This window comes from Chionomys nivalis, chromosome 7, assembly GCF_950005125.1.
Source record: "Chionomys nivalis chromosome 7, mChiNiv1.1, whole genome shotgun sequence".
Lineage (NCBI taxonomy): Eukaryota > Metazoa > Chordata > Mammalia > Rodentia > Cricetidae > Chionomys > Chionomys nivalis.
Window position 1 is genome coordinate 86,168,822 of NC_080092.1, and position 22,191 is coordinate 86,191,012.

The 22,191-nt window shown below is 37.8% G+C and overlaps 1 protein-coding gene across 4 annotated transcripts in view; it reads left to right on the top strand.

The window, feature by feature from the left end:
- The window catches only part of Tanc2 (tetratricopeptide repeat, ankyrin repeat and coiled-coil containing 2), a 312,553-nt gene that overhangs the window by 39,020 nt on the left and 251,342 nt on the right, over positions 1–22,191 (top strand). For all 4 annotated transcript variants that reach the window (XM_057773318.1, XM_057773320.1, XM_057773321.1 and 1 more), the window contains exon 2: positions 3,542–3,631. In XM_057773318.1, coding sequence (XP_057629301.1) covers positions 3,565–3,631 — 67 coding nt within the window. In that variant the 5' untranslated portion in view covers positions 3,542–3,564. The remainder of the gene's footprint in view (positions 1–3,541; positions 3,632–22,191) is intronic.

Genomic DNA, 22,191 nt, shown 5'->3' on the forward strand with positions numbered 1-22,191 from the left:
CTTCTCTCTTTCATTGCCTTTTATTCTTTATTTATCATGGTTACATATATATGAACATATAAATTTAAAAATACAATCTGATGAGTTTATTTAGTGTTGCTTTAATATGTGTGTGTATGATTTCAGGTTTTTCTAATTTAACTTTTTAATGATTCTTTGTGGATTTCACATTATGCATCTTGATTCCATTCATCTCCCCATCTCTCTATGTATGCCCTCTGCCCTTGCAACCTACCCCCAAGATAAAATTTCAAAGAAAAGAAAAAAAAATCTCGTAGTGGAAGCTGTACTGTGACACAACGAGTCACACAGTATACCTTTTAGTCCATACATCTTTACATGCAATGAGTCATTGCTTTGGTGTGAGGCCTCTGGTTTCTGCTACCCTATAGATACTCAATGTGACTTCTCTTGGATATACTATTCTGTGTCATGGAGATCCTGCAGCTTTGGGTCTGCAGGACACATGCTCCAGAAGATCATAGAGGTGGTGGGTGTTGAGATGGGCCAAACCTGGGTCTGGGTGGTTGCTGGGTTGGTCAGCCTGCCAGCTCTCCCTCATCCTCACCACCCAGTGGTGAGCTCTCCAGCACTGCCCCAACTAGCTCACCCTATACACCCTATACAGTAAGCAGCAATGGACAGTACCAGTTCTCCTGCTCTCATACCCTTGGGACCAGCTTTACTGTGTTGTCCAGGTGAGATGCAGGAGCCTCTCTCCCGCGTGTTACAGCTGGTGAAAGGAATGGCCAGCTCTCTTATCTGCCACAGGTGACAAATAGGGGAGCTTCTATCCCTTGCCCATCCCACCTATGCTGGATGGGACTTGATCGCTGATACTCATGTTTTTAGGGCTGGTTCACTTGTGCCTCTGTCAGTAGGGTCAGTTCTACTGTGCTGCCCAGGAGAGGTGCAGGGCCTTGATATAGATACGAATAATTTGCATTGGTATAAATCCTTATTTGTTGATATAAGTTTAAGGTCAATTTTGTTATATGTATATGCATTTCTGTTCTTGATTAAGGTATTGTGATTGTGTTGTTCATTTAAAAATGTAATTTATAATTAGGAAATATAGGTTGTTAATGTATAATCATCGATAATAGTCAAGCTTGTAGTCATGTTAGTTAGATTTTCTAGGTATATAGAGATATATTTCAGTTAGATAGGCATTCTTCGTATCTTTCAAAGACTACAGAATATGGGATTTAAAATGTTTTAATAACTTAGGGTTTTTCATGACAATGAGACACATCTGCTCCTAGCAGCACCAATCTACTTCAGGAGGAAAATGGGCATCGAAGAGGCTCCTTATGGAGTTGGTTAGCCATTTGGGCAAGAAACTGCTCTTGCCTGGACTGTTGCATAAACTGAACATGAAGAACCCGCAGAGAGGACTGCTGAACTTGCCTAAACGTGAGATGGTCCTTCAGGGTTCCTGATTCATGAAAGAGTCTGCGAGACATTCTGCAGGATACAGAAGAAAGTTACTGAACTGTCTTTGAATTTTCCTGCTTCATGGAAATGTCTGCTGGATACTATGGGCCTGAAGGCCAAAGGTGGATGCCCCAATGGTACAGAAAAACTTTGGGTGACTGTACAGGTAGCAAAATGTCTCTGTCATTTCTAGAGTTTTGTAAGTTGCTTACTTCTTATTTACTTAGGTAATATCCTTCTGGAGTCTTTGATGGAGTTGAAGAATGGATAGTTATAGTTTTCCTTAGTTATGATAAAAGATAAAATAGATATAAATATTGACTAATTCTTGCTTGATAACTGTTTTGTTATATGTCATTTTACTATGCTAAAATGAAAGTCTTTTTTGTTTAAACAGAAAAGGGGAAATGGTGTAGAAGGTCCTTCTGTATTTGTGTTGCTTTCATTGGTTGAATAAAGAAACTGCCTTGGCATTTTGATAGGGCAGAACTTAGATAGGCAGAGTAGACAGAACTGGATGCTGGGAAGAAGGGCAATATGGCAGACACCATGGTTCTCCTGCCCAAGATGGCCACTGGTTAGACTCATGCTGGTAAGCCACAGTCAAGTGGCGATGCACATTAATGGAGATGGGTTAAACTAATATGTGAGAGTTAGCCAATAAGGGGCTGGAGATAATGGGCCAGGTAGTGTTTAACTGGATACAGTTTTTGTGTGATTATTTCGGGTGTAAGCTAGCAGGGCGGCTGGGATGAAGTGCAGGCTCCTCTCCCTCAACAGGGCCTGTTCTGAGTACTAGTTCTCCCTAGTACTGCAGCCAGTGAGGAATGGGGCCAGCTCTGTGCAGCCTATCCTCTCAGCCTTCTGTGGTAACAGGAGCCATGGACATCAACAGAGACCACAGCTATGGCAGGGCCACAGACCTAGACATGGTCTTGGCAGCAGTCCAGGCCCAGACCTAACAATGGCACCAGATGGCAAGCAGACCACCCACCTTAGCCTACACCTTACTTCTTCACCTCATCAGATCTCTCCACAGGACATGAACCAATCATGAACCTTTCCATCTCTCTCTCTCTGCCATACTCCACCGTGTATTATTTTAGCTGCATGCATGGACAGCCTTTATATAGTGTTTCTGCTGAAGTTGTCCATATTGGATTTCATGGTCTAAGTTAATGAGGACAACTGACCAGGTCTCTTCTTCAGGAGGCACCAGAATCTAATTATGGATGGTTGTAAGCCACTATGTGGTTGCTGGGAATTGAACTCACTCAGCCTAGAAGAATAGCCAGTGGTCTTAACTGCTGAGCCTTCATAATAATATCCAATTTATGGTACCATAAGGCACCTAGCTGGCCTGTGTTTTCTCCTCCCTGTCCAGTGTGTGAGTCTTCTCGTGCTCTGTCTAATTGCACTGGGTAGGCTTGTCAATGGGGGATATGTAGTTTTGTAAATTTTTTTTTTGTGTGTGTGTGTGTGTGTTGCGGAAGGAAGTATGGGGGGGGGAGACAGGGAAATTGTTCTAGAATTGGAGAGTCAAATGAAATGTAGGATGTATTTATAGTTACCTAATTATTTCTGTGAGTCTTTAGTGCTGTTGTTACTAGAAATTTTGAGGATTCTATTCATGGTTGCCATAAGATACTGGGGAAATTAGGGTCCCCTATTGAGCTTCTTAGTCTCATTAATAATAAAATTTAAGACTGCACTCAAACAGAAGCGTGGGGGATAGCTTTATTAGAGTTTAAAAGAAAACCCCCAGGACAGACAAGCTGTAAATCTTGGCAACTTCCTGGAGGAGGAGAATGGAGAAGAAAGGGGGTGGGGAAAGCATGTAGTTTGAGTCAAACTAGTGTGGAACCAAACAGTGGACAAGCTACTTGGCCAAGAAGGGAGATTTAGAGAAAAAATGAAGCCCAAAGTAACAGCAAAAGCACAATTATATTCTGGCTGGCGTTGGAAAGAGAGATAAAAAGAAGAAAAAGGAAAAGGTGTAGCTGTATACACAGTTAATTGTTGATATGCTTTTAAAATTAAACTTACAAGTATTTTGAATGGAAAAATGTCCTGTTACACTTATTTTTCTTATTTTCTTTTATAGTTTTATATTAAAAGAGCACAACCATGTTTCGGAATAGTCTCAAGATGCTTCTTACTGGTGGGAAATCAAGTCGGAAAAACAGGTCAAGTGGTAAGTGACTACCGTGCACTTACTCTGTAATAGTTTAAAAGTACAGACCGCCTTAGGGATCTGAACTATTGCCGCCATTCTTCAAGATTTTATAAGTAGTTTATTGAATTTGAAACATAAGGTTTACGTTCTTTTTTTTTTTTTTCTTTTTCTTTTTGGGGGGAGGTTTTGGAGTCAGGGTTGGGTTTCTCTGTAGCTTTGGTGCCTGTCCTGGAACTCGCTCTGTAGACCAGGCTTGCCTTGAACTCTTGGAGATTCACCTGTCTGTGCCTACCAAGTGCTGGGATTAAAGGTGTGTGCCACCACCACCCTTTAATTTACATTTTTAAATACTGCCATATTCTTTATTAGAAGGTAGGAACACTTGAATATTTATCAGCAACAGTGCTAAAGAAAAACTGTGAGGAAAAGGTGCTTATTTCTATTTTATGAGAGAATAATATTTCTGAACATTTATTTATTAAAACTCTAGACCTATATTTATTTCTAAAATTAACATAAGAGTTTATTATAGTAATAAATACTCTTAGTGGAAGAAACCATGAAAGTTAGGACTGTCCCCATAGATTTATATAGAGAGATATAATTATAGGTGCTATGGTACACTCATATAATTCCAGCATTCTGGAGGCTGAAGCAGCAGGCTCATGAGTTTAAGGCTGGTCAGTCTTAACTACCTAGGGAGTTCTAGCTCAGCACTGGCTACAGAGTGAGATACAGTCTCAAAAAGAATTCAGTGTTTTTATAAGTGCTAAAGTTTAGGAAGGGTTTTGTTGTTGTAGTAGTTGTATGTGTATTTGCTTTTATTTTTTAAGAACAGGATAATTTGGGATTTTAGGTAAAAGAAAACTTTTGGGAGATGATATTGAACATAAATGTACTGGGTATGTTATTGAAGGGTGATAGCCTTTTTGCATTTTATAATGTTTTCAACCATTTCTCTTTAGTTTATAAATTTACATTCTTAGTTTATTCATTATTACTCATTTCAAATGTTGTAATTTGTATTGTGACTTTTTGAATCTTCAGATAGTTACATTTACTAATTTCCAAATATTTGTTGGTTTCCTGGTTATTCTTATTTTGACAGAAACTACTACACTAAAGGAAAATGTTTTTCACTTTACTGACATCAGTAGTTGTAGCCACAGTTCATTTTAGCTCTTTGGTAGGTACTGGCTGGATATTTTCCGTTCAGCTAAAGTAATTGTATCTGGAGTAAGCACAGGACCCACAGGTTTTGGTGCCTTCCACTTTTGCTGCCAGTTATCAATGGTAGATTCCTAGTTTACCCTCAACTTCTTTCTGATTGTTTATCTACTGGAGATTCCTAGAACTTCTCCTCAGGTCTATTTGCTAGAACAGCTCATAGAACTCAGGAAACAAGCTATTTAAAAGATGGCTGGTTTGCTGCAAGAAAGCATAGCCTTGTAAACAGTTCATTGGAAGAGGTGGGTAGGGTGGAAGACTGGGAACAGTCTTGAGCTTTCACATCCTTTTGAAATTTGCCACCTTGCAACACTTTCATGTGTTTACCAACCCAAAAGTCTTTGAACCTAGGCATTTGGGATTTTATGAAGTTTTCATTATGTATATATGATTGATTCAGTTCAACTCCTCTGCCAAGAAATCAAAGGCCAAGGCAAGTAGAACCTTCTAATCACATTTCCTGGCATCAAGCTCTCATTTAAGGCTGTCCAAGAACCACCAGCTACTAGTAATCCCCTTACAAGCAAATAAAACTTAAACACTTTGAAAATTCTAGAGGTTTTTAGAACTAAGTACCAGGAAAAAAGACAGAGATCAAACATATATTTGTACGATACCTCATATTATTGTTGGATTCTAGACTAATTGTATTGTTATCTGATAGTCTTTTCTGTATTATTTGTTTTGCTATTTATTGAGATTTGTTTTTTAATTCACATGATAAATTTTGGTGAATGTTCTGTATATACCTAAAAATAACGTAGGTTCTGTATGTAGTGTATATCAGTTTTGTTGGTGATAGTCCTCAATTATTTTATATCCTTAGGTATTATCAATTGAGAAGGAAGTGGTAAAACACTATTCTGTGATTAGGGATTTGTTCATTTCTCCTAGTTCCTGAAAGGTTTTGTTTCATGTTTTGAATCTATCTTGTTGGATAAATTCAAACTTATGATTGTTATATCTTCCTTCACCATTATGGAATGTCTCTATTTCTAGAAGTTCATGTTGAAAATTAGCCTTGTTTTGTATTAATATACTGCTTCAAACATCTTGATCAGTGTTTGCAATATGTGATTTATTTCATTCACTTACTTTGAATACTACTATATGATTGTTATTTATAAATAGTGACTGATTGAATACTACTATATGATTGTTAATTTATAGATAATGATGATTGAATACTACTATGATTGTTATTTATAGATAGTGACTGACTGAATACTACTATATGCTTGTTATTTATAGATAGTGACTGATTGAATACTATAATATGATTGTTATTTATAGATAGTGACTGACTTTTCATTCATCCCAGAAAGGTTTTTGTTTTCTGTTTGTGTTAAGAAAACACATTAGCACTGGGCGGTGGTGGCGCATGCCTTTAATCCCAGCACTTGGGAGGTAAAGGCAGGCGGATCTCTGTGAGTTCGAGGTCAGCCTGGTCTACAAGAGCTGGTTTCAGGACAGCTAGGGCTGTTACACAGAGAAACCCTGCCTCGGTGGTGGGGGTTGGGGTAGGGTGAAAACACATTAGTCCACATTAATTCAGTCAGGAATGTATCGGGTTTTAAATATAAGATACTGCTTTGTTTTTCTACTTGCCCTTTCTGTTCTGTGCTCTTTTGTTTTTATTTCTTTTTCCTTGTTGTCTTTTGGATTGACCAAAACACCATTTTATTTTTATTTCCCTTAGTACCTTGAAATTAATGTTCTCTTGTAATTTTAAAGATTCAAATATCAATCCTTAGTTTATCAAAAATTTATATTAATTGGTAATTTGGCCCTTTTCTCGGACATTGTAAGAGCCTTCAATTTTTGTTATATATTTGTATTTTGAGTTCTCTAAGGCATTTTTATTGTATAGTTGCTTTAGTGAAATACTTGAGTGAAGCATCTTCAGGAAGGGAGACATTTTTTCTGGTTTATGGTCTAAGAGAATTCAATGAAGGCATGGCAGTGGGGGCAACTCATTACAGGCTGCTGCTCCTTCTTTAAATAGCCAGCAGGTTAGAAAGCAGAGAGAATCAGCCCAGTTGTAGGTTAGCTAGTAGCATTTTCACCCCTCTTCTCCCTGCTCCCTTCTGGGGATCTAGCTCAGGGCTTTGTGCATAGTAAGTAAGCATAATAATTCTACCACTCTACACTTTGCCTTTACTTTGAAAGTCGTTTTCTCTGGGTCTCAAACTAGATGGGAAATTCTTTTTTCATTAAGCACTGAAATAGTTTTTTTTTATTGTCTTACTGAATTATATTGTCTCTGAAGAAACAAAAATTCTCATTGTTTGTCCCCAGGTGCTAAAATTTTATTTTATTTTTCTTCACTTTGCCCATCAGTGTTCGACATGGTGTGCTTAGATTTAATTTTTTTTTCTTATCTTACTTGATTTTTGTGAGTTTCTTGTGTCTGTGTAGATCTCTCCAATTGCAAAAAATCTTGTAAAATGATTGAGTGAATAGGGAGGCCTTCATCTTCTAAACAAGAGTCAGCAAACCATAACCTGCAAGCCAAATCTAGCAAGTGTTGTAGTGGCATACACCTATAATATAATCTCATCACTTGAAAAAAAAGAAGCAAGATGATTAGGAATTCAGGGCTAGCCTGAGTAACCTACCTAGTGAGTTCATGACCGTCCTAGGTGACATAAGATCCTGTCTCAAAATATGAGAAGGAAAAAAGTTTTATTGAGCACAACCAGATTCTTTCACGTATGTATTTGCTCATCCTATTCACCCAGACAGTCCACACAGACATTATAAATTTTGCTGATTCCTGTTGATCTCAGTGGGTAGAGACTTTTGCATATCAGTCTTCTACCCATGTTCAGACTTAGTAAGTACTGCAGTAAATACTGTCATGGTCCTAAATTTTATAAGAAATTACTAACTTTCATCTTTGAACGCTATAGCAGATCTCCTTAGGTCTTAGAATCTAGTTCTGAGCTACAGAGTGATAATACGACAAGCACCACCACATCATCTTTTTTCAATACTCATTGTTCCTTCTGCTCTCACCAAAAATACCACCAAAGTATTTTACCCCATTCCCATTTTGTCCTTAAGATACATATAAATCAGTAAATTATTCTACATTGTTTTCTCTTTGAAAATATCTTCTCTAAGGAAATTATACAGATGTTCTCATAACCATGAATGTTAACTGAGATTTTATAGCAATTGAGTTGATGCATAAATAAGCTCTTTTCTCTGATTGGCTCTTGCCACACTTTTTTTTTGAGAAGGGGTGTGTACTAAAGATTAAACTCAGGGCCTTGCACATGCTAGGCAATTGAGCTGTGTTTCTACCCTGAGTTGTGTAGTGGGAGCTGCGGGCTGTGTTCCTGCCGCCCCAGCTCCTGGTCGCCTGGCTAGCTTATGCCCCGAAATAACAACACACAAACTATATTCTTTTAAACACTGCTTGGCCCGTTAGCTCTAGCCCTTACTGGCTAATTCTCATATCCCGATCAACACATCTCTAATAATCTGTGTAGCACCAGTCTTACCAGGAAAGATTCAGCATGTCTGACCTGGTGGCTTGCTTCATCGCGTCTCTCTCTGAGAGGAGCTGCCCTGCATCTGCCCGGGAGAGGGGAGCATGGCGTCTGAGCTCACTTCCTCTTCCTCCCAGCATTCTGTTCTGTTTACTCCACCCACCTATGTTCTAACCTATGAGGGCCAAGCAGTTTATTTTTTAACCAATGACCTTCCTCCATCAGAGTTGAGTTGTGTTTCTAACTCAATTTTTATAAAGAACTATTAGAAACTTAATTTGGCAAGACCTGACCTGTCCTAGCTTGTTTATGCTTATGTTCTATGAGTAGTATTCAGAAAGTTTCCACTTTATACAAGTCAGTCTTTACAATACTTTATGTTTTCTCCATAACCATTACATTGACCTTGTCTGGAATAGACTTTCCATTTATATTTGAGTCACTTAAAAAAATCCCATTCAGCCATTAGAGTTGTACTTATATTTCACTCTGACCCACAGTGATCCTTCTTTGGCTCATGCTGCTGGAGTGTTTATATTACATGTTCATGTCTTCCCAGTGTGAAATTCAATGAAATACTTTGTATTGTTTGTGGGTTTTCAGAAATGCTTTCCTACTATAGTTTAATTGTCCCAAAGATCAGATATTTATGTGTGCTTCCTGTTATTCCTGTAATAGTTCATACTACTCTATACTTTCATTTACTCATCTATATTTGTATTTCATTGTAAGAGAATGTAAAGAGATCATGTGGCCAGAATTGCATTCAGTGAAGCATGTATTAGATAAGTTACCTTACATTCACAAGTGTCCTGTGTTTCACAAAGATAACCTTCACATATATTACCTCATTTCATCTTTATAGCAAGTTCCACTCCATTTTATGTGTGAGGTAAAATCTTTAGCTTAATATTCTATAGCTAGTTTGCCTGGGGATATATATAGTTCAGTGACATATAGTGCATGTTTTTATCACACAGGTGAAATACAGTTTTAAATAAGAAACCAATATTGCATGATTAGAAGCCCATGCTGTTCATGTTTCCTTAAGATGTGTTACTAATTGCCTTTAACTTCATTTCCTCTAATTCTTTTTGCTTCCCTTCACTCTGTTTCAGCCATATGCCTTCTCCTACATCATTTTTTATGCATACTGTTCCTTATGTCTAGGGTGTTAGTTAGGTCCCTTCCTTAATTAAGGCCATATCTCAGACATCATCTGTTCATTGAGGTCTTTGCTGGCTACTAGATCTACATTTTTACATTCTTCCTTAACTTTTGCCCTCCCTCTTTTTGTCTCTGTAACAGCAATACCTTTTTATCTTAAATATATCTTTTTTTCCTGATCTATTATTTGTTTTTATTTTAGGAACATACATTTTGTGACACCCCCACCCCTGCCCTGCAATCCCGGCTCTCTCTTGACAGGGTCTCACTATGAAGCCCTGAGTGGCTTGGAACTTGCTATATAGACCACACTGACCTTGGACTGCCTCTAAATGCTAGTATGAAAAGACATGTACCACCATGTTTGGGCAGTTCATTCTGATTTCAGCTCTTGTATCCTGTTTGTAACATAACAAGTGCTTAGTAGTGTTTGTTTTGTGAGTGAATAACATTTTAAAGAAAATAACTATGTTGTCAGTATGTATAAACTATAGTTGGTCACCGTGGCACACAACTGTAATCACAGCTATTCAGAAGGCTGAGGCAGGGGAAACTTTTTAGCTCAGTAGTTAGTGGCTAGCCTGGGCAGCTTATCAAGACATGCCTAGAAAGAAAGACAGCAAAGATCATGGTAATCTCACTCTTCAGAGATGATGAGAAGGCTAAAGAGGTAATCCTAGGGATGCAGAGGACAATGAGGAAGTGGTCTGGATAGTATGCTTACTGCAGTGGTTGGGAAGTGACAGGACCAGAGGAAATCCTTTGTTCTGGAGTTTCTGGCTGGAGACTGGCTGTCTTCTGCATTGCATTGTTTCAGGCCGATGTAATATTCACAATGATCATTATTCAGTGATTGCTGTCTAGAAACATGCATTAATTTTTTTTAACCAGTGTAATCATTTTCCTTTTCTGGCCTCATTTTAAATTTATCCTTATTATAACATTAGGATTATTTTTCCTTAGGACTCTAAAACAGTTTGATACTGTAAGTTATTTTAGTGGCACACTGTAATATTTTAGTCCAAACATTTTTTTGACTCTCTGCTTTTATAGTTGTTAATTACAGAGTTTGCAGTTTCCATCTTTGCTGAAGGAGGAGGAAGACAGAGGAAACTCTGTAAGAGTTTACACTATCAACACAAGCCTTTTTGTGACCCATTTTTAAAAACAATTGAAAGTAAATGAATTTCTGTCCATAGTAGTTTCTCCCTGTCCTCAAATTTTATAAGGCGCTTGAGAGTGGCACAGTAATTTCTTAGTGCTGATTGGAGTTCTTTGATAAAGCTTTCATAAGTGATTAATTCAAGCTCATATATTTGTTTTTAAGGACTGAATGAATTCTCTTGTAGCTACCTGGTCTCAGACTTGTACCATTACTCCTGCCTCAGTCTCCCAAGTGTTACAGTTACATAAAAATATACATCACCAAATTCAGCATCTGTTTTTTTTTAATATTTCAGGATTAAGTTTTATTAGCATAAAACATAATCCCTGTTAAAATCCAGTTTACTAACTGTGACCCTAGGCAAGCTATTTTAAAACCAAAACTATTTTGTTAATTGTAAATGGTCACAGTTTACTGTGTCGTCATTTCCTATGTCAATTAGACCGATTGCTTGCCATCTAATAGGTAGAGTTCAAAAGGCAGTGAATGACTGCTTACAGTTTTTAGAGCATTGTTCTGTGTAGATCCTCAGCCAGAAGCAGGCACCTGTCCCTGCTTCCCCTCACTAGGGCTTTACTGCATTTGTCCCAGCACTAAGGTAGAGAAAGCTTTCTGATGAGAAGTCAGTGTGCTCCATTCCTCTAGTCATTTTAAAAATAAAAGGACTTGCCTGACCCCAGACATTTTTTTTCCTGTTCTGCTTTGGCCCATATTTCAAAGCAGGATGACAGTTTTAAGAACCAGCTGGTAGCCGGGCGGTGGTGGCGCACGCCTTTAATCCCAGCACTCGGGAGGCAGAGGCAGGCGGATCTCTGTGAGTTCGAGACCAGCCTGGTCTACAAGAGCTAGTTCCAGGACAGGCTCCAAAACCACAGAGAAACCCTGTCTCGAAAAACCAAGAAAAAACAAAAAAACAAAACAAAAAAAAAAAAAAAAAAGAACCAGCTGGTACCTTGGGCAACTGAGGAGAGGGAACCTGAAATGATCCTATCCTATACTGATGAATATCTTACATATCACCTTAGAACCTTCATCTGGCGATGGATCGAGATAGAGACAGAGACTCAATTTGGAGCAACGGTCTGAGCTCTTAAGGTCCAAATGAGGAGCAGAAGGAGGGAGAACATGAGCAAGGAAGTCAGGACCACGAGGGGTGCACCCACCCACTGTGACAGTGGAACTGATTTTTTGGGAGCCCACCAAGGCCAGCTGGACTGGGACTGAATAAGCGTGGGTTGAAACTGGACTCTCTGAACATGGCGGACAATGAAGGCTGATGAGAAGCCAAGGACAATGGCACTAGGTTTCGATCCTAATACATGAACTGGCTTTGTGGGAGCTTAGCCTGTTTGGACGATCACCTTCCTGGACCTAGATAGAAGTGGGAGGACCTTGGTCTTCCCGCAGGGCAGGGAATTTGTACTGCGCTTCAGTATCGAGAGGGAGGGGGAATGGAGTGGGGGGAGGAGAAGAGGAGTGGGGATAGGGAAAGGGGAGTGGGGGGAGGGGGCAATATCTGGGAGGAGGGGGAGGGAAATGAGAAACGGGGACAGGTAGAAATTTTAATTAAAAAACAATAAAAATAATAATAAAAAAATAAAATAAAAATATATACAATAAGAACAACAACAAAAAGGAATATAAACAGAGGTTGTATAAATAAGTGTCCTGAAAGCAGTGTGCCAGAAACATAGGTGTATATATTTGTATTTTCCACAATAGCAGAATTTAATTTATAACAATAAATTCACAAGTTTCAAGAGATTTTCCTTGCCAAAAAAAAAAAAAAAAAAGAATCAGCAAGCATGGCTTGCTAAATGTTCCTTGGTAAAAAGCAGATTTTCGAAAAAGATTAAGTTGAGCCATTTGAACTGATCTAATTGGGCATTATTGCCGCTGGTCAGTTATTTAAAAAACCTAAGTATAAACCCAGTATAGTTCCATATTCTTTCAATCCCAGCATTCTAAGGTAGAGGCAGATAGATTTTTGTAAGTTTGAGGCCAGTCTTTTCTATCTAGTGAGTTTCAGGACAGCCAGAAACAGAAACAAAGAACAAATCCAGTATATGTCAGATATACTATTTACAATTCTATATTAATAAATTGAAGAGTATACAATGAATAAAATTACTTAAGGAATAGATTTTGGTTTCTCATTTTAAGAAGAGATTTAAGTAATAAGTTAAACATTTAATTTTGTTTCTTATGGTATATTTTATGCCATGTTTTGATAGTGATTTTACTAAGGTAAAACAATAGTTCAAATACTATAAAGTTTTCACTTGAATGTATTAATTTTTTGTTAAAAATTTAAATATTTTAAGTTTAAAAAGCTTCTTTTCAATGTGGATTGGCCCTAAATTTGCCATCCTCTTGCTTCAGTTCCCTGAGTGCTGGGATTGTAGATGTGCGGCACCATTCCTGAATCAAACACAAAACAAAAAGAAACTTTGAGTTTAGGTTTGCGCTTCTGCAAATTTGTGGTGCCATTCTATGGTCGCCATGCGTAATCAAATACATATTCATGCTTATTCAGTCTCATATTCCCTTTCCTTTCTTCTATGGTTTTAAAGACAGAGTTCATACTGTCAGTCTTCCTGTTACATTCTCTCAAGTGCTGTGATGTTAAGTGTGCAGTTCCATGATTGTTGCTATTTTATTTATAGGAATTTTAGTAAAAATATATGTAAAAATATATGTCCTCCGTTTATGAACTCATAATTAACAGAATGTTGATGGTAAAACCAAGAAGTGGGTAAGATGCAGAAAGTAAAAGAAACTGACTTAAACATTTTGAAACTTTATTTCAGTGTATCCGTTGCTGGCTTGAACTCACTGTGTAGTCCAGACTGATCTTGAAATGTAGAGATTCTCCTGCCTCAGTTTCCTGAGTACTGAGATTACAGGCATGTCCCAACACACTAGGCTTTGTTTTAAATTTCATGCACAGCAATCATAGACTCCTTGTCTTCCAATATCCCTAGATTACACTTCTAGACACTTTTAGTTTCATGATTACTTTAAAGAAAACCAGAAACAAAGAAAAAAAAAATCTAACTTAAAAACAGGTCCCATATTTATCCTCACCCTGTTTCTATCAATTGCTTTTCTTTTGAATTTATTTGACTCCCTAAATAAAATAGGCTAACATACTTTCCCCCAGATTTAGAGGATTCTCACCTAGAGTCATTTTTTTGTGAGTCTTTGCAATCTATCTTGCTATACAAATTCTGATTCGGTGTGTGCACACACACATGCATCCATGGAGGCCAGAGGAGGATGTTAGGGATGTTAGGCATTCTCCTTTATCTCTTATTTGCCATATTTCCTTGAGTCTCAGTCTGTCATTGAACCTGGAGTTTCCTATTATTGCTGGCTGACTAGTTAACAAACTCTGGAGATCTTGTCTCAGTGAATAAGGTGGAGAGCATTAGAGGAAGGCCTTAGGCCTCCACACTCACTCTCACATCTATGCATGTACACTCCCATACACATGTGCCACCCCGAAACAAATACACGTGTGTACACAAATGTATCAATATCACACGGGGGGGGGAGGGGAGGGAAGAAGGGAGAGAGAGATCTGTGTGTACATGGAAGCCACCATAGAAGAATGCAGCTACTGAGTAGTTAGAGCTAGCAAGTACGTATACAAGGATGGAGGAAGAAGAATAAACTGGTGATAAGACTGAGAGGTTTGGCCTTGGGTGGTTAATCCTGTTAATGGTGGAGAAGAAGTGGGAAGATAAGGATTAGTTTAATGGGATTCTTTTTATAGCAGCTCCCCATCTCTGGTGATAAGAATGTTACTTTTATCTTTGTATATAGAAGGCACCTTTCATACTAAAATTTTCTCTCCTTTTTGGAAGGAAAATGAAGGAGTAACTTTCTGTATCTGCTGTTTTCAAAGTCCCTTAACTCAAAATACTCTTTATGACAAAGTAGCATTTTGGGCATCGCAATTCTATGATTCAAATTTACCATGAAAATGTTAGTTAATAGAGTCTGTAGGCTATTTTGTTAGTGAAATAATAGTGGTTAAAATATTTGGTAAATAAAACACATTTTTCTATGAAAGTTTTTTTTGCTGTTTTTACATAATAATATTAAAATATCCTTAATATGAAGATTTAAACTTGGAAAAATACTTTTGTTCCTCTTGATTCAGATTCAGCAAATGTTATTTATTTGTTTTGTTTATTGTGGTCTTTGACATCCAGTTTAGGACCACCTATATACTAGGCAAGCCCTGCACCACTGAGCTATATATTACCCTTTTCCTACTTTCTTTCTGTAGCAGAGAATGCTACTTTGTTGTTCAGACTGGTCTTGAACTTCTCTGTTGCCCTGGCTGACCTTGTATTTAATCCTTCTGCTTCAACTTCCCAAGTAACTCTGATTATAGGTTTGACCTAATGGGCCCAGATAGCATACATTTATTGAATACTTACTATGAATGATGTTAAATTCTTTAATCAAAGTTGGATATAGTTATTATATTAAATAGTTGTATTAGCTTGAAATGTGTATGCACATGTGGAAATTTTGAGATGATTTCCTTATTTGCTCGATACAGATTTTAATTGGAAGAACTTGTATTTTTGATTAGGAAAGACTGTAGTAAGCAAAATTTATAGTTATTGTAAGATTGCTTAGGAAGTAGTCAGTGACAAAGGATTTTACTAGTAATAGATACTTCTCATATAAAGTCTAGATTAAAAAAATAATAATAAAGTCCAGCATGGTTTTGCTTGCTTTTAATCCCAGAATTTGGGAGTCAGGGGCAGACAGATTTCTAAGTTTGAGGCCAGCTTGAGCTAGATAGTGAGATTCAGGCCAGCCAGGGCTCCATAGTGAGATACTGTTTATAAAAAGGGGATGCGGAGTAGGGAGGCGAGAGAGATGATTGAGTGGTAAAGAGCACTGTTTGCTCTTCAAGAGGACACAGGTTTGAGTCCCAGCACTCACGATGGTCTATAACTCCAGTTCTCGAGGATCTGGCCCTATCTTCTGGCCTCTGTGGGCACCAGGCATGCATGTAGTGCACAGTCAAATGTACAAGCAAAACACCCATGTGTACACATAAAATAAAATTTAAAAAAAGAAAAAGCCTTGAAAGTAAAGGACTAAGTGAGTAAGTAGGATGGAAGAGCGATAGGAAAATGGAACATGGGCGTTAGTATGATCAAAATACATGATGAACATGTATGCAAGTATAAGGAATCTCAGAGTTCAGTATAATTTATATATGCTAACGTAGTCTTTTTAGAATTTTCTGCGGTGGTAGATGCTTTTTCATAAATACATTCTAGATAGTTCTAGAATGGAAACAATTTAGAACTATCTCCAAATCTTGTTTAATAATTTTCTTAGTCTTGGTGCTTACACTGTCTTTGGATTTGTGAGTTGTGCTCCAGGTTTGTTCCTACAAGTGGGGGAACTTAAAATTTAACAGAGAAGAGAAGAGAGAGTTCTAAACCAATAGCAAGTTGAGAGGCAAGGCAGAGGGGGAGAATTCAAATTGAATTTGTTCTTTTCTCTCTCAATTTAGAGAATAAACCTAGGGCTTCACACATGCTAAAAAGTGCTCTGTATCTCAAACTTATTTATTTTTACTTTTTATTTTGAAACAAGCTATAATTAAGTAGTCCAGACTGACCTTGAACTCAATCTCTAGTTCCAGGCCTGCCCTCTTTCTTGGTTTCCAGAAGAGCTGGAATTGAAGGATTGTACCATCAGACCTGGCTTATAAATTGAATCTTGAAGTCTGTATAGGACTTAGGGCCCCACATAGAGGAAGCAGCATTTCTCTTACATGGATGTATGGTTCTCATGGTAGTTGTAGGAATCCTTGTTATTCCCAGAACTCAGGTGAGTTATATAATTGCTAAAAAGATGGACAGTTAATTACTTTTAAGCTAGTGATGTACTTTATTTACCATGAAAAGAGTTGTGATTATATTCTTAACACTGCAAAGGATCTACTGCAGGATTTTAAACTGAGAAGTAGAAGATTTTAGCATCAAGCTCAATTCTCAGTTTTGTTTATTCTTGTAGAAATTGGAATACTCAGAATTAACAAGACAGTCCAGCTTAAAACCTCAGAGACATTATAATAAGAGATACCAGCAAGAACTTCCTCCAGCAGGAGTTTCCTTATCGTTTAGGGGTCTTCCCTGAGGTAAATATGCATCCTTGATTTCTCCATAGAAATGAATTTAAGGATGATCCAGTTTGAAGAGGAGCTTGAGTTTATTAGGAGAACATTTAGCTTGGACTTAAATGTGGGGTTGATAGAAAGATACTCAGGGTGGGAGAGATTTCAGGGAAAGAGTAAGGAGCACTGTTGGGTGTGAGCTTCTCAAAGGGATTGCACTTGCATCTTAGCAGAACCACATACACTGTCTTAGTGACCCTTGACTTATAGCTAAAGCAGTGGTTCTTAACTTGTGGGTCACATCCTATGACCCTTAAAGGACCATGGAAAAACACAGATATTTACATTACAATTAATAACAATAGCAAAATTACAATTATGAAGTAGCAACAAAAATAATGTTATGGTTGGGGGTCCCCACAACGTGAGGAACTGTATTGGAGGGCACAGCAGCATTAGGAAGGTTGAGAACCACTTATTTAAAGGGTTGCAAAAGAACCTGTTTTCCCCCTTTCCTTTCTTTCTTGAAAAGCGAGAGTATTGGTGGCTCCAGAGGGGGTGTGGTGGGTGAGACTACAATCTGAAAATAAGACCCTGGGCTCTAGGGTTGCTTAAGGGGATTGGATAGAATTCCTTGTGAGAACACTAGAAAATTACAGGTTTATGGTTGGGAAGGGAGAAAGGCCATATGTATTTAGGCATGATTCATTGCTATTTTATCATCTTATTCTGAAATTATCTTTGAATAAAAGAAATATTTTTCTCTATGTCAACAACCTTTACAGTAAATATTTGTGTTGGAACTTTTGATTCTCAAGTGAAAAAAAGCTTCAACCAGACTCTGGGGTCAGGAGCGCCTTAGCTTGACATATCCTCATAATTGTCCCCGCCTTTCTGTCATGCTTCCCAGTGGCTGTGGCATTAAGGAATTATATAAGTCCATACAACTTCCAGTGGTAGGAAGAGATAGCAGGTAGGTTTGTCCATTCTGAAGCTCAGTAGGATCATCGAAGACTAAGTTACTGTCCCTTCTACTGTGTTTATTTTCAGTACATGGTTGCTATTCTTAGAATGTTCTTTTGTAGCAGCAAGAGGACTGCCTTACCTTTCAACTTCTATGCCCTGCACGCAACATTATTCAAAGGCTGGTAGAACATCTGGGCTTTTCTCAGGTGATCCTTTTTAGGATTAAAGAAGACTGGCCTGAAAGCTAGCCTGTCTCTCCCCCATTTACTTTATATCCTACTAGCCAAATTGTATTCTGTAATCTTTATTCAAGCAGGTAATGGAATTGCAAATGTTACTAAAGTTCTTTAGCTAATCAAGGATGGATACCAAGATACCAAGGTTGAGGATAATTGTAGCTTTCCTGGGAGGAGCGACCTAATATAAAGCCAGGTTCCTGTTAGCATTAAAGATGAAGTAGATGGCCAGCATGAAGTCTGCCATTTTGTTTGCTAATCTTCTTACGCGCGCGCGCGCACACACACACACACACACAGCCTGGATACAAGGTCTAATGAGGAAGCCCAAGCTTTGAAGTTAAAACATTTAAAATTGTTTATGTAACTTCTATGAGGTTGCCAGATGTCCACACTAAAACATGGAAAATGTGACAGAGATAAAAATAAGGGGCTGGAGAGATGACTCAGTGACTAAGAGCACTGGCTGCAGAGGATCAGTATTCAGTTCCCAGCAACATTGGGCAGCTCACAACCTTCTATAACATAAACTCAAGGGGATCTGATGCCCCCCCCTCTTCTGGCCTCTGTGGTCATCCCCATTCACATGCCCATCAAGTACATAACTCTAACTATAAATAAAAATTAAAAGAATTAAAATGGCATTTAAAAACCAAATCAAGACAGCAAAACACTTAACAAGAATTAGAGCTATAAACCCAAGTTTGTACAAATATGTGTAAGTTGGGAAGAATTTTCTTAAGTTTTTCTATAACTTTAATTTGATATGAAGGTTTCAGACATGTAGAACTGTTGTGTCAATCAGCCTATGAATATTTCAAACTAGAAGATCTTCAAAGAGTTGATCTCTGATCAACTAAAACCTCATCTCTGATCACACTAAAACCTTATCATCTAGGTCTAGGCCTCAGATGATAAGGTTTTAGTGTGATAGGCCCTGCCTGGGAAACTGATCACCTGATTATTCAAGAAGATAGGTTTCCATGCTTGTTCTTGGCAGGGGAACTCTCTGTCAGAAATAAGCACAGAGGAGCTATTTCCACTCATGTTTTCTTTTGAAAAACATGGTTTTTAAGATGCACCTTTTTAGGGGAGATGGGAGGAAGGGAGGGGAGCGGAGAAAAATTTACAGTGTAGTAAAAACAACTTTTAAAGAAGATAAATATAAAATGTGGGAGATAAAGAAAATAGATACATCTTTTGTGTTTCTAGGGGTCAAGTTTTTTCAAGTTCAAATATTAGTAACAAACTTTTCTGGGTTTTTTTGTTTGGGGGCCTTTTGTTTGATCACTTTTACATCATCTTCTATTCTATAAGCAAAACAAAATACTTGGTTGTGTATGTTTACTGGAGCATGGAAGAGAGAGAAATAATACTGTGGTGGCACAACTGAAAAATTTTAGCATTATACCTGACTGTATTGTTTTGCTCCAAAAATTTACTGCATGCCTTATTCTGTTACTCGGTAGTATTCAGATTATAGACAGTATGGTCATTTCTTTTCTTAGAATAGTGTGTTTTTCCATTCTTTCTTTTCTTGAAGGTGGATGGCCAGATACCTAGTGAATCAGGTTTTTTGTCACCTTTCCAATGGTACTATACTCCAGAACAAGAGGATGCTATTGGGTACTACTTAAATACGTCTTCTCCCCTTCCTTCCCTCTTTGTGTCATCTGTGCATTTCTGATTACACGACTGAGGCAGGATAGACAGATAATGAAAATTATGGAGCTCTGGGATGGAAATGGAACCACTCACCATTGTGTTTGAGGCTTCTTACCAACTTAGAAGCAACAATTCCAACACAATTAACAACGTTTGCTGTGAAGGTTGCTAATATAAAAAGATTATAAAGAGATTTCCTAAAGTAGCAACAAGCCAGGTGTAAGGCCTGTGTTTATATCTCCTGGAGGGACCTTGTTCCTTTTCCCCAGGTGTTTCCTGGGAAGCTCAAACAAGACTGTTAATTCTGTTTACAGTGAAGATATCCTAACTTCCCTGATATCTAGACTTTTATTTTGTCATTTGTAGTCCTATTGAGTGTCTCAGGAAACACCTAGTGATCTCATTTAGATGTCTTAGGAAACCTTTGAAGGTGGTAACTTCAAACCCCACTAAAATCCTATGTCACTGTTGTTAAAAACAAACCCTTGGAGAAGCCCTTGTTTGTATGGCTTGTCTTTCCTTCTGAGTGTCTTTCTCACCTTTATACTGAAACTATATTAAGAATATCTTTGTTTAAGCTGAACTCTGCTTCATAAGTGGTCTAGCTCTTAAAATTGTCTTCTGCGTCAAAGTCTCAAGTCCTTGCCATGAGTTAAGGTCTCCAAAAGTCTTCGGGAACTCCTTAGGCCTCCTACCTCCTGCCTCTGTTTACCAAAACGTGAACATAATGAACACCTACTTTGGGTCAGTATTATAATGAAGTACCGAAGTATTGAGTACCGAAGTATTGAGTATTATCTCAGACTGGAAAGAAATGCACCAGCTTTTGGAGGAGGTGGTAATTATCATTGTGCCTTCAGAGTAAGTAGGTAATTCCACAAGTGGGGAACAGGAAGTTTGAGGTAGAGGTACTGCATATATATGCATGAAGTTGTGAAACAGCTCGACACATTTAGTAAAGGTAGCTCTGCCATTTCTTCCACTTACTAATTACATTTTTTCCTTGTTTTCCTGACTTTGCATGAATTTTCCATATTGTTAAGTTCAAATAGTGGAACATAGCTACCAAGATCTTACAGTCCAGGCACCAAGAGGGAGATAAAGACCAAATTCATAGGAACCATGTATTAGGACCATAGATGAATTAACTCTGGTGTAACAGATCTGATATCAACCTTTAGACAAAGCCAGTTATACATTGTGGTAGGAATTGAGTAAATTTGTGATCATCCACTTTTGGATAAGGTGTATATTCTAGTGAAAATCAGCTGTGTCAGAGAGGGAATAAATTAGTAGGTAGAGTGAGGGTTAGCAAAGGGCAGTTGTCTGAAAGGGATATGGGTGATGGTGGATCCTACGCACAGGAGCTTCTGTCTTTATGGAGATAGTGACAGCCACTTTGGTCACATGTGGGTGTATTTCACTTAATACATTCACTGACTAAGAACTTTATTGCCTTGGGTTTTGTATAGAGATTTTGCTATGTAGACATGATTGCTTAGATCACTGGTCATTGTTGTTTGAACTTAGTCTTCATTCATCTTCCCCTTCCCAGGGCTCAAAGAGATAATGCTGAAAGTTCACTCCAATCAAGTGATCAGTCCCTGTCCTGAAGCTGTCCAGGGGCTTTCAGCTACCAGTCATACTGTTAACATACAAAAGATACTCATCATCCCTGTCTTAAGAGTCAAAGACCCTAGAAACTCTTATTTTTATAAACAAGGAACTAAGACCAAATATGACAAAAGATAGTTCTGCCATCCCACTTAAGAAATTACAAGACTTTTAGGAATTATATTATGAACAGACATGTGTATATATGTTCGTACTATGTCACTTTGCCTTCATTATGTAATTCTTGGAATTTATGTTCAAAGATGACACTACATCTCTGACTTTGGTGACTAGTGAATGGCAGTAGCATGTACACAAATCAACTATTACAATAGTTAGTTTACATCATGCTAAAGGTTAGATCATGATATCTCTTTGTAGTCGTACTTCTTCATTCATAACCCTGGGAACAAATAAGTTATTCTCCATCCCAGTAGTTTTTATTTTTTTATTTTTAGAATGTCACATAGAGTATTATAGTATACACCTTTTAGGCCTTTTTTTTTTTCAGTTTGAGATTCATCTAAGTTGTATTAAGCAGTAGACTTTACTTATTATTGCAAGTGATACTTTTTTACATAGTATGTATGTATCACAGTTTGTGTATTCATTCACCTACTAGAGAACATTTGGGTTCTTTCCAGTTTGAAGTAATTATAAATACAGCCACTGTAAACACTGATGCACCCAGGGTTTTTTTTTAAGATTTAGTTTTATTATTTTTGACTGTGTAGGTGTGTATCTGCATTTGGGTATGTGCACACAAGTGTAAGTCAAGAGACACTGAATCTCTAGGAGTTGGATTTGTAGACAGTTGTGAGCTGCTTGATATGGATGCTGGAAACAGAACTCAGGTCCTCTGGAAGAGCAGCAGGGGCTCTTAA